Here is a 12,583-nt window from a genome sequence, read left to right on the forward strand (position 1 = left end):
AACAGGTTTTCAATGCTTTCACCACAAAATAAATAGTTTATTTTATTACACATTTCTAAAAAAAAAAGGTTTTACTGTTACAGCTCAACAGAACGTACACAATAGTAATCAAGTAATGAGTTTCATGTTGTTGTCAGCAGATCATTTTTAAGAGACAAACTGTCTCTCAAAGCCCTGCAGAGACCTTGACAACCTGTGAACACAGACATTTAATACTTGATAAATGCAATACCTGAGGAAGAGAAAGACCAATCTGAAACACATGAAGCATTATTATACACTCTATATTTTACACAGCTGAAGTTCACTACATCCTCGTCTGGATGGGTGAAATAGCTGGAGGCTGGACAAAATTATTTAAACATACCTCACATACACTCCCACCAGTAACAATGTAAGACACCTCTATGTGGGCTACAGGACGAACCGAACTCAGATAATGTCACACTTATCATAATTTGCTCCCTGCTTTGTTTTTCAGTATATGTCTGCACCATATCAAGTGTCCATCCTGTGTAAATGATATATAACGTCCATGGTTTGATGAAGTGCAGTATGAAGTGTGTCAGGGACATGAGCCGGAGAAAGATGTGATGGGAAGGCAGAGCAGGGAGCAATAGGATGGGTGCAAAGGCTGGACTTGGCCTGGCGAGGGCTTGTAGGACCTCCAGTCTGAACTGCTTCCTGGTTTACAGCACAAAAACACTTCACACCTGCAGACAAGACAGAGCATCACATGTCTGATGAATGCATGCAGAGACTATGACTCACATGTAACATTTTCGATCTGGAGTGGTGAGTGGTAACCAAGTACATTTGTTAAAGTACTGTGCTGAAGTACAATTTCAAGCTAATTGAATATTTCCTTTTTATGCCACTCTATACTTCTAATCCATGTCTACTACATCTCAGAAGGACATAGTGTACTTTTTACTCTCCTACATTTATCTGACAGCTGTGGTTTCTAGTTATTTTTCAGATAAAACTTTACTCACAAAGCATAACATACAACACATTTGCAGAAAGTAAAGCTGTCTACCTTTTTAGCTTGTGACCCTTCACAAAAAAACAGAGTCGTTTGGGCCCCTTGTCACATTTCAGATGACTATGGTTGTTACACCACACCTAGATTGGGAACCAATGACACTGCCTAACTACTGTATATATAACATAGTTTAAACTAGCCCCACCTTAACCATTTTGATGAATTCAGTACTTTGACTTGGGTCCATTTTTAAATGAGGGACGTTTACTTGTAATGGAGTATTTTCACATTGTGGTATTGCTATATACCTTACCAATATGCTTATACTAAATAAATACTTCCTCCACCAATGGAAACATGAAGTGTTGAAATGATGAAATGATATGACCGTCAGTGATAATGCTTTGTTGTACCTGGTGACACTTTGGATGAACTTCTTTTCATCCTGATCCAGACACACAGAAAAAGTTGTTCCGTCACCTCTGCCATTCACCTGCACCTTGTCCACCTTCACCTCTGACGTCAAGATGTGCTGCCAGAGGAAAGTTGGAGAAAGAAGAAGTGTGAGGAGGGGGTGTTTCAGATGGAGAGTGTGCGTGAGATTGTGGATAGTTTGAAAATGTAAAACCGCCCTTCACCTGGTTGTAGCTCTTTTTAGACTGCCTCTTCAGAACTTCTGTCATCGTCAGCTGCAGGCTTTCTATTCTTGAATCTAAACCACAATGCAGACAAACCAAATGTAAGGTAAACAAAAAAGTCACCACAAAATTCAATTAAAATCTGGCATGTGATGAAAAGAATGTGACAAACCTAGCTGCTCAGGTTTCCTGCAGGCTTTATAAAGATTGATAGATGTGCAAACCATCTCTGTTTGTGTCCACTGGCTCCTCCCACTAACAGCCACCTGTTATCATATGTAGACACAGCACATTTAACAATAGCTGTGGCCGTGAGGTTTTTATATGTTCATGTTTGTGTTGCAGGAAATCTGTGGGTGTCAAAGCACAAACAATACCTTGTTGTAGGCAACACTTAGTGTTAAAGGAACAGCCTCTCGTTCTCGATCAATCCCAAACCTTTTGCTGGCAGCACCTGCAAAAAGAATAAACAACACATTAGACTATGAATGTGTCTGCTTTTGGGGACACATTTCAGACCTAGGTTAAAATTGAGACCCATTAATCAGGGACAACTTGTCTAACTGGGGACAAAAGCTCCATCCCCAATTGGAAAAGCAGATTTTTGGGTCAATAGTCAAGATAAGGGTTACAATAGGTTAAGGTTAGGGTAAGTCTCCAAGAAATAAATGTAAGTCTATGTAATGTCTCAAAAAGCGATCATGGTCTGATGTGTGTGTGTATGTGTGTGTGTGGCGGCTGTCTGGTTACGTCTGTCAGTGTGTGACTCACCCATAGCCTTAACAGCTCTGGTTCCAGCGGTGTGCCCAAGCTCCAGAGAGTGAATAAACACTTCCTTTCTCTTCTCTCCTCCAGCCAGAGTCAGCTGAGCGGCAGGAGAAAAAAAAAGGATTCTATAAGCAAGTGAGGATTTGATACTAATATGTTTTTAATTAATAATCATTGTGTCCTTTCACATTTGCATTAACTGTATTGAGAGACTCTTTGTGTGTGTGTGTGTGTGGTGCTCCTCTGACCTCAGCCTGGTAGAGCTGCACCAGAACAGGCTGATCTGCATTTCTGCAGTAATAAAGCACCATGTCGGCCAGCAGGGGAATACGCTCCATGTTGCCATTACTCACTGAGACATCACCTTCCTTAGCCTGGGTGACAGGGAACACACTTGTGAATTTACATATGAATTTCAGTGAATACAGCATATAAACTATTACAACTATGTACGAGATGTATGATTTGTGGTAATGTTGAATTATTTGGTACAATGCAACAGCAGCATTATGAGTCTAAGTTAAATTTCCCTCTGGGGCAATAAAAATCTGAATCTTATCTTGAGTATCTTAAGTAAATATTAACCAATTTCTCCAACCCACAGCCATTGAAAGATCTTCCAGTCGTTTAATATTTCCCCTCAACAAAGTTGGTGGACTTGTGAGAGACACAACAAATTACAGAACAGTCTAATTTGATGTATCAGAGGCGTAGATATCACGACTTTTAGTCAACATTTTGAATCAAGCACTAAAAACACTGAATCTATCATCTCCTATAAGGCAGCTTGAAAGGCCCTTTTTTTACTCACTGGTCTCTTGACTTGAGCTATTGCCTTGTCTTGTTGTGTTAATTTACAGAACAGAGTGGATGGTGGAGGTGATACCAGTGTGGAAGGTACCTGACAAAGGACGCCTGAGGTCAGACTGATCAGACTGAGGACATTCCGCTCATACCAAGGATCCATCATGCCCAACATCCTGGCTATATCAACTGTACTGTCCTCCTGTACGCTGTCATTAGACTCCTGTCACAATGAGAGAATAAAACATTTCTTTTTCATGTAATTACAGTATGCTATTAGAGTATGGAAACAAAGCTGTGTGTGACACGATATTGCAGTATTATGTATTAACATTTTCTAATGAGACACCATTTATATAAGGTGTAACAGTAAGTTACAATGACCTGATTATGAGTTAATACACCATTTACTAAACATTTATAATCCATTAATTTAAAAAAATTGGGTTGACCCCTGACCTTCTAGAGAAGTGCTGCGGTGGCATTTAGACCCCTTTTCTTGAGAGATTATTGAAACATACAGGGGGTTTCTGTGATAATCCTCACTAACTTTTGTAATTATACATCTCAGACAAACTTGGTCTTATTAGACAGTGGTAATGCACTATCTATTCATGTATATATTACAATATACAAGTCAAGGACTGAGTTGACCATGATCTATCAGTGACAGATGTTCTCACCACAGCTTTAGTTGAACTTCCTGTCTGCCCCTCAGTTGGTGTGTTTCCTCCTGTCGGGCTTCCTGTAGTTCTCCTTTTTGTGGGAACAAAGTAAAACTGCAGTCTGCAGGTTTTTGTGAGCCGGGGACGTTTGCTCTCTTTCTGCTGCAGGTCTCTGTATGCTCTGGCCAACCTACCAGCCTCCTTATCACCTCCAAACACAACCACCCGCACCAGGGTAACTACGTCTGCCACATCGCCCTCATCGCAGCTCAGAATTGGCCTCCTGCGGATGCACATGTGCTTCTTGGGGGAGAGAGGATCTAAAGTAGATGCACTGGGTGCCTGCATAGGCCAAATCTGCTTGAACGGGGACTTGGCAGATTTGTGGTGTGAACCAGTTCTATGAATTTCTTTGTGCAAGTCACCATGGAAGCCCATGCTCTGCGCACGGCGGCAAAGACTAGGACTGCGGGGAGCCTTGAAAAGCATGGAGATGCGCTCAACCCCTAAGAGGGACCTGGACTTCTTTTTAGGTTTCTTTCTGAGCTTTGGTTGGCTATCTTGTTGTTCAGTAGTGTCCTCATGTCCCGTGTCCTCGCTGAAGTCGCTCTCTACACCTGATGAGCCAGACGGCGTAGAGGCCATAGTCCAGCTGTCCCTTGAAGAGGAGGATGTGGTGGAGATGCGGTGGTTTTTAATGTCGAGATCTGTTTTGTTTCCCTCCACCTCGTCTTCCTCGTCCACACTGGTGTCAATATTATTATTATCATCATCCTCTTCCATTGTTGTATTGAGGAAACAGTCTGAAGATGAATCGAGGTCGTACTCTCTTGTGAGGATGTCATTCAGAATATCTGGATCAACATAAAGAGCTTAATTAGAGTAGAAAGACATGAGGATGTACTCAAGTATGAAAAACGATAGGAGTGAATTTTAAGTGGAAAAAACTTGATCTTGAGGTCTGAAAAGCGACCTTGGGTTTCATGAAAGGCGCTATACAAAATAAAGTTATTATTATTATTATTATTAATATATCTGTGTTGAGTGGTTCAAACTTGACTACTTACCAAAGTTATCATTTTCCCAGGAGCATGTGTGACATTTGGGGAAGGGCAGCATGAAAGTCTCAACAGCTCCTAATGAGAGGAGGTGATGCTGAGGTTAAGGAAGCACTGCTGTTTGAGTTCAATCTTGAAAAACAGGTTAAGCAAACAAACTCTGTCCCAACAGGAAATAAGCACCTTTCCTCGTTACAACAGCCTGGACATGACATTAACCTAGTTTATCCTTGGCATTTTAGATTTGTGTTTTCCCTCCTACCAGTGTATGAGCGGCTGTCAGCAGAAGCAGGAACGGTGAGGCTTTCTCTGAGCCTCTCCATGCTTCGTTGTAGACCTTGTTTAGCTGTGCTGAGATCTGCTGTGGAGGCTGCCTTCTCCATACTGTCAGCCATTACCTCCAGGAGCTGCTCCAGCTCTTCGGACTTCTTTGCCTGGAGGATAATTGCAGAGTTTGTTTTAGGGTTAGGGTTAGGGTTATGTATGTATGTATGTATATGTAGAAGAAACATAATAAATAGAAGACACATAAAAGAGAGGCACTTGGTGTTGGTTGTTCACCTGCAGGGCAACACGGAGCTCATTCAGGTCATATTTGGTGCCCAGTGCAGATTGAAAGCCCTGCAGGATGAGGGTGATAGTGACGTCTCTGTCGGACTGTTTGGTGCTACTCAGCTGCTCGGAGACTGACTGGACTTCTTGGGGTATGTCCTCATCTGGGCTCAATAAAAGAACCGTCCTAATGGAACACACACATGCACCCGTATCATTGGTAAAAGTAACAGAAAGCTTGTGTGCATCCTGTGCTTGATATGAAAGAAGGACGCATGACAAGCAAAACATTTATTTGGGTCAGACAACTTATTGGATCATGTTTAAAAAGACGTGTGCAAATTGTTCTACATGCACTGGTTTGTGATAGTAAAGAAGAGTGATGTAATGATATATAGACTAAGCCAAACTGCCTACAATTAGCATGACAAAATAATAGAGATTTATCTTGTAAATCACTGTCAATTACAGCTGAGATCTGACATTTTACCACTTTCACCACAATATTTTGTTTATTCAGATAAAAACAAAGACTGAATTGGCTATTCACAAATAAAACATTTAAAGTTAGTGGTTAAAAGTTTAAATTAGCTAAAGTTAAGCCAGTCAGTGATGTCTTGTAATTTCATGTGAGATTGGTTAGGGTTAGGGTTAGGGTTAGGGTTTGACTAACTACAGACACACAGAAGGAGAGCAATGAATGAGTCTAATGAAAGAAGGAAGGAACTTACATGGTTTTAGAGCAGGGGATCTCAGGGGAAACCCCCTGCTCAGTTCTCACCAGTCTTTGAAAAGAAATACCTACAACAAAAATAGAGACAACTTAATATATCTCTGTGGGTAAACATCGCCCCCATATGGACAAAGTCATACATGAACAGTGTCAGCTACAGGAGCAACAACAAAACCTCCCTTTCTTGAAGGGAAGCAATGAGATGGCATTCAGCCTTTTTTTCAGTGCTACCTGGTGCTCTGAGCTCCTGGTAGATGATATTCAGCAGGCGTTTACTAGCAGAGCAGCATGGGTCAGGCCAGGACAGGAAACTATGAAACAGCAGGTAGGCCTCCTGCAGCACATTGCAATCTGGAGCCACGTAAGGAGCCTGCACGAGTCAGAAAGGAAACAACTCAGTTCAAAATGACACACATTTAATTGCACAGTTAATATTGAGAGCCTCTCCCTAAAATCTGAATTGGGAAGTGTCTGTGCTTGTTCCTCTACTATAAGTTAAAATGACTTACTTTTAGGAGAGTTGAAGAGAACAGGAGAGTCAGAGGCACCACCTGTTCATATCGACACTGCTCTAGCACCTGTAAAAGAAAAGAAAAGAAAGAAAATGAATGCTGAACTGAAACACACTGTCCTTTCTCATATTGTATGGATAATGACGTTGGTGTTGTTTCTTTACCTCTTTTGTTTTCCTCAGAATTTTCTGCAGTAGTATGGGGAAGTTGTGAGGATCTCTCTTCACCAGTTCCTCCAAACACCAGCGGTTTATACACAGTCCGGCTAGTCAGAGAGACAAAAAAAACAACCACTTTATTTCTCCTTTTAGGTTTCATTCTGATGAAAGGAAGTAAAACATATACTATTTCGATAATAAACATGTAAAAACCTTATTTTCAGAAAGGTACTAAATGGCAGCAACAGGATTACATCACAGTCTCTGAAACTTTTTCAGTAAATATTTCAAAACTGATCTTGACCATGAACCAGCATGAAAGTTCCTTATGCGGTCCGTCACTCTATCACTCATTCTGTGTCACTACTTTCAATTCCTATTTGACTGTACACGATGAACAGTTTGTTCCCTAATTGTTTGCTGGTTGTGTGTTTTTATGAGTTAACTGTCTTATTTTTACATTAAACTGTTTATGTTCTGTTGTGATATTATATTATCTGATTTAGCTTATATGTTGTCCTTTCACAGAAGTTCCAGGACTATAAGGACTCTAACACCATATTTGGAGCATTGTTTTTTGGGTTACAGATAAAAGCAGGTCTTGAAATTGGGTCTTACCATTCCAGAGTTGTTTGTCAGGCGTGTTGAGACCGAGGTCACACAGGCAGCGTTCAAGAACATGCTCAATACGATCCTCTGTGCATGAGCTCTGCTCCATCTTATGGCTTGTCTTCTGCAGAGGCATCACAACATCAATTGAAAAACGCAGATGATAAACCAACAGGAAGGAAGAATTACACCCTATTTTTGTGTTCTGGTAAAAAATATATATTATCTGTCGTCAGTAGTCCAAACTTCCTGTTAGTGCTGCTACCAATGCGTTATATTCATTATTCCTCCTTTCCAAAAAGAAGCAAGTGCAGTCAAGAGCAAAAGGCTCACTCGCATTAACACAGATGCAACTGCAATAGTCTACAGCCAGAGTGTCAGTGCCCAGAATAAAGACTGCCACTTCCTACCAAAACTAGTGACTCACAGACTGTGTGAGTGAACCGGACATGAGCCAGTAGAAAAAAGCAGTCACAACTTCTACTTTTTCATTCAAAAAAATCACCAGCTGAGTCTAGATTTTATATGACTCAAACTTGGCATGGAAATTACTCTTACCAAAGGACAACTTCCTATTTGATTGTTTTTTTGTTTTATTGAATGTAAATGTCACTCAAGGTACAAAAGCCAATCAATTAGACTCCAACAATTATAAACAGAACATTACACTTGTGGTTAGAGTGCACATGCATTTGATGTACAAACAACTAAAACCACACTGACCACACAATGAAATGGAAGTTTTTAGAAATGAAAACATCTCATTGGGGTATTTAAAGTTTTTCCAGGGCAGGGCCTGCCACAGTCCCTTTTGACATTATTTCAATAACTTTTAGCTCATACTCAGACTGCCATGAGTTACTCCTCTCAATATTAATATTTCCCTGAGGACTCCTCAGTCTATTTCACCTCCGGGATGTTGTTGTGTATATGGAAGCTGTAATTGTCCTCAGCTGTGGCAGATGTGTCACTGACCAGTGACAAATGTGAGAAGTAGCACAACTGGAAAACTGGGGTCACCTGTGCCCATCAAAACAGGAAAGGGCCTTCCTGAAACCATTGATGCAAGATAACATAAATTAAACTGATCCTTTAACATATTTCTTAAGACAGGACAGGGTGACAAACTGAACGCTTCTCTGGCTGAAATAAACTGCTGATTGGTTAAAGAGTGTGCACAGTATTGTGACCGACCAGTGGTTTCAAGCATTTTGGTTTACTGTAGATATGAACTAGCAGCCTTATCAGATGAACTCAAGTACCCCTTCATCAACACACTCACACAGATGTGTTCATTTGAATGATTTTTAAACTGGTAATTATTTAGCACTATTAACTATAACAGTGGGTATTGTTATAAGATTTGTTTCCATACAATTGAACTGGAATGTTACATATGTACTACAGTACCAGTGGCTGGAGTTAGATGTTTCAACTATTCATCTATGACTTTTAGCCTACAACCTTAACTATGTATCCTTTACCTTTAACTAACAATTTCAACCATTTATCCTTTACCTTTATCTAACCACTTGAGCCATTTATCCATTACCTTCAGCTAACCATTTCAATCATTACATGAACCATTTATCCTTTACCTTTAGCCACCTCAACCATTTATCCATTGCCTTTAGCTGACCATTTCAAACATTTATCCTTTACTGTTAGCTAACCATTTCACCCATTTATCCACTAAATCAGCAATTAATCCTTATCTTGAACTAGCCATTTTAATCATTTAATCCATTACCATTAGCTAAACATTTCAAACACTTAACCATGCCTTTATCTAAAGAGTTCAACCTTTTTATCCATTAACTTTAACTAATTATTTCAACATTCATCTATTATCTATAGCTATTTACTCCTTACTTTCTCCTGATTATTTCAACTGTTTATCAGTTAGCCATCTGTTTCAACCATTTCCTTTCAGCTTTTTTAGTCACTTTCAGTGTCTTTTTAACTGGCTGTAAGTGATATTTAATCAAGATTGTTATGTTAGTCTAAAAGGTCAATAGAGTTTGAACTCCCTATCTGTAAAACAAATAAATGACAACATGCATACAGTACACTAAACAATGTAGACAGACATATGGTATGTATCTTAGGGCAACACAGACAGCAGCTACCTGGCATACCCAGGGTCAACATGTTACCCTGACAATTGTCTACTGAGGAAGCAGGTGTTTGCTCCATTGTATACAGTCAGGCAGTATTGTCCTACACTGGCAATGCAGAGTGTTACCACCACAATGTTAAAATGGTGATCTCTACAGGAGCTTGTTGAAATATTGGCATTACTGTAATGTAAGTTTTGCTTTAATTGCACATGTTAAAGTGTTCAGTTCAGTTCAGTTGCTTTTATTGTCCTCTAAGGGAAACTTGACAGAGAATTTAAGACTGTGAATCAGTATTGTGCAAATTTAGCAGGGTTATGGCTCTGGGGACCAAGGAGTTTCTGGTCCTGTTACATTTGTAAAATGAAACTCTAAATCTCCGGCCAGAGGGGAGAGCCTCAAAGTTGTAGTAGCAGCTGCAGTTGAGTTGAGAGTTGTTGTGTTGCAAAGAAGGAAAGATGAAGAAGGGGAATTAGAGGTGACATAGGTATGATGCTCAAAGTGGATGACATACAGTTACCCACTTGACTTTAAAAACACCTTAGTCATAATCATTCATTTTGCTTTCAATAAGGTAAAAAAAATAATAACATTAGAATAGAATTCAAACTGTTTGAGGAACTTCTTTTGGTTCCTCAGTGATCATTTAATACTTCACCAAACTTATTGAGTAATAATACGCGCACTGACAATAGCTTTCAGCAGTTTATAAGAAGGGGAACAGGAAATCTGCAGTGGTTGAATAACACTTTGCAGTAACAGTATATCTGATGCAAGTGGTGGAAGAGAGGCTTGTTCCTACTAGAGATAATATATGAAATGGTAAAATATATGACATAGCCTATCTGTTTTATAACAAGCATGAGACATCTGACACAGAAACATGGAGCATACTGTACATAAGTAGAAATATGCAACATAAGCAAATTAAAGAACGGATTAGCAGAGAGAGTCTTACCTATAGCTGCACGTATCAGTGACCTAGATCATCCTTAATCAACTACAGCTGAAGCACGCCAGTGAGGGGAAACAATACAAAGACCACATCCTCCTGTGTTGATGACTTTCAAAAATAGACCCCCTAACTGCAGAGGCAAAAGAACATGTGCTGCAAAACAGGAACTCAATGAGTCTTTATACAGAGGTGCTTGACATAAGACTTTGTGCTCATGTTGTAGGAGGAGTCTTTTGTGTGACAGACCTGGTTTGACACAGTAGAGCGTGTTTAGAACAGTATGCCTTGTCTGGATTTGATGGTGCAGTGCAGAGAAATACTTCACTTACAGGAAAGAAAAGCTATTTTTTGTTATGTTGAAATCATTTCTTTCATCATTTTTCTTTCAAGATCATTTGAAGAAAAAAAAAACAACTGACCTCTTGACCTGAGACAAAACTACAGTATACTAAACATTTTGTATCGTGGGAGATATTGAAATGTTTTAAGGGTGTCGGTTTTAGAGGGTGAGGGAGTTTAAGAGCTGGGGGAGTTGACTATGAGATCAACTCTATACAGTTTTTTAATTCAAAATACCCACTTTGATGGAAAACAACACTAATGCTTAAGGAAGTGCTGATAAGATATTTTGGGTTGTTTAAAACAAAATATGTTGTTGTTGTTTTTTTGGACCAACGGTTTACATTGATCAGTATCCCCAATGATGCATTGCCCAAAATTAAGTATAAAGAACAAAGATTCTCAGCCAGGAAATCAATGACTATATGAGCGAATTAATTCAATTTAAATAAAGTTTCAGAATAACTGATTCCTAGATTATTGGTGCAATCAATTGATCTATTCAGGAAGTTCCTGTTCTCATATGGCAGATGATAGGTCACACCAAAACAGGAATTATATACAATACTAAGGAAGAAAGTAGAAACAAAATCAGTGAAAACTGACATTTGAGAACAGGTATGTAAAAGAAAAATGAAAGGTTCACTCAATAGTTCATTGGAAATGTACAAAACTGACAGTCTTCTTCAGTGAATAGAAGTCCAATACACTGGCAAATGGACCTCTGAGCTTAGTTTATATTGTCCAGCAACATGCATATCAAACATTTTGAGTAAAAGTTATTGAAGTGATCTGAAGCACTTGAGCAATATTTGTAGAGCTGTGTGTGTGCTATCAGTGCAGTTCAAGGAAATGTTGCTAGATGTTGCTTTACAGTAAATACATGTCATACAGTAAATGTTAATTAGTCTTGACTCAGAACCTTTCAGAGACATATAAAATGACTTGTGCTTTGGATAATAATTTGCATCTTATTTGGTTTTTCCACAAAAACAAACATTATCTTGTGTGTGGGTCTAATTTTTAGACTCCTCCTACCTCATTGAAAAATACAGAATATATGTGTTGTTAATTTCAAAAGTTTATTCTGCAACTTCACTGAAAGCCCATGTTCAGTGTAAATGCACAATGAGGTTGCACACTTGACTTTTAGTGTCAAACTCTTCACATACAGTATATCACACACTCTTCACAGTGAAGCTCACACATCTAAATGAAGCAAAACACATTTTGAGTGGAGGCCAACTTGCTTTTCAGGAAATACATTTACTTCCTGCAAAAGCTGCAAAATGACAAGCACATACACATGATTTTGTAAATAATAGTTGAGGGCCAATTAGTTGAAGCCACCATGAAGATTTCCTCTTTGAGCTGACAAGTCAGAAGCCGATTTCCTTTGCACACACCAGCTGATCATAGATAATCAAGATAAGGCTTGATGATTTATGCAAAACATGAAAAACCTGCAGTCAATTAGGTAACTGACAATCATGTCTTTTTTCACAATTCATCAATGACACATTTTTTGGGGCTATTAATAAATGTGCAGTTCTAGCTCTTTTGCATGTTCCAATCACAATATTTAATTGCAGCATATCTATCTTCAGTGGCTGCGCAAGGCAAACTAAAACGGTGCATTTTTTTTAAACATGTAGTACCACTAAAGTACCAGAAGATGTCGCTGCTCCCT

The 12,583-nt window shown here is 39.2% G+C and overlaps 1 protein-coding gene across 1 annotated transcript; it reads right to left on the minus strand.

The window, feature by feature from the left end:
* Nucleotides 1–421: 421 nt before the first annotated feature.
* On the minus strand, nt 422–10,617 carry LOC128378658 (phosphoinositide 3-kinase regulatory subunit 5-like). Its single transcript, XM_053338222.1, has 18 exons — nt 10,558–10,617; nt 7,492–7,606; nt 6,880–6,980; nt 6,713–6,781; nt 6,435–6,573; nt 6,202–6,271; nt 5,480–5,657; nt 5,181–5,352; nt 4,928–4,996; nt 3,879–4,714; nt 3,293–3,418; nt 2,640–2,765; nt 2,395–2,488; nt 2,001–2,077; nt 1,796–1,889; nt 1,624–1,697; nt 1,399–1,517; nt 422–713 (listed from the first exon to the last, which is right to left on the minus strand). The coding sequence occupies exons 2-18, from the start codon at nt 7,589–7,591 to the stop codon at nt 566–568; spliced, it is 2,592 nt and encodes an 863-aa protein (XP_053194197.1). The 5' UTR covers nt 7,592–7,606; nt 10,558–10,617; the 3' UTR covers nt 422–565.
* Between the last annotated feature and the right edge of the window lie 1,966 nt (nt 10,618–12,583).

The sequence above is a fragment of the Scomber japonicus genome, chromosome 18 (genome assembly GCF_027409825.1).
Source record: "Scomber japonicus isolate fScoJap1 chromosome 18, fScoJap1.pri, whole genome shotgun sequence".
NCBI classification, from domain to species: domain Eukaryota; kingdom Metazoa; phylum Chordata; class Actinopteri; order Scombriformes; family Scombridae; genus Scomber; species Scomber japonicus.

Bases quoted from the DNA above. Each gene is read 5' to 3' on its own strand.
- LOC128378658 (XM_053338222.1), bottom strand. From the start codon at position 7,591: ATGGAGCAGAGCTCATGCACAGAGGATCGTATTGAGCATGTTCTTGAA. The intron at 2,489-2,639 runs GTCAGAGGAGCA...CCTGCCGCTCAG, and splicing joins TGCAGCTCTACCAGGCTGAG to CTGACTCTGGCTGGAGGAGA. The intron at 1,890-2,000 runs GTATTGTTTGTG...ATATGATAACAG, and splicing joins TAAGTGTTGCCTACAACAAG to GTGGCTGTTAGTGGGAGGAG.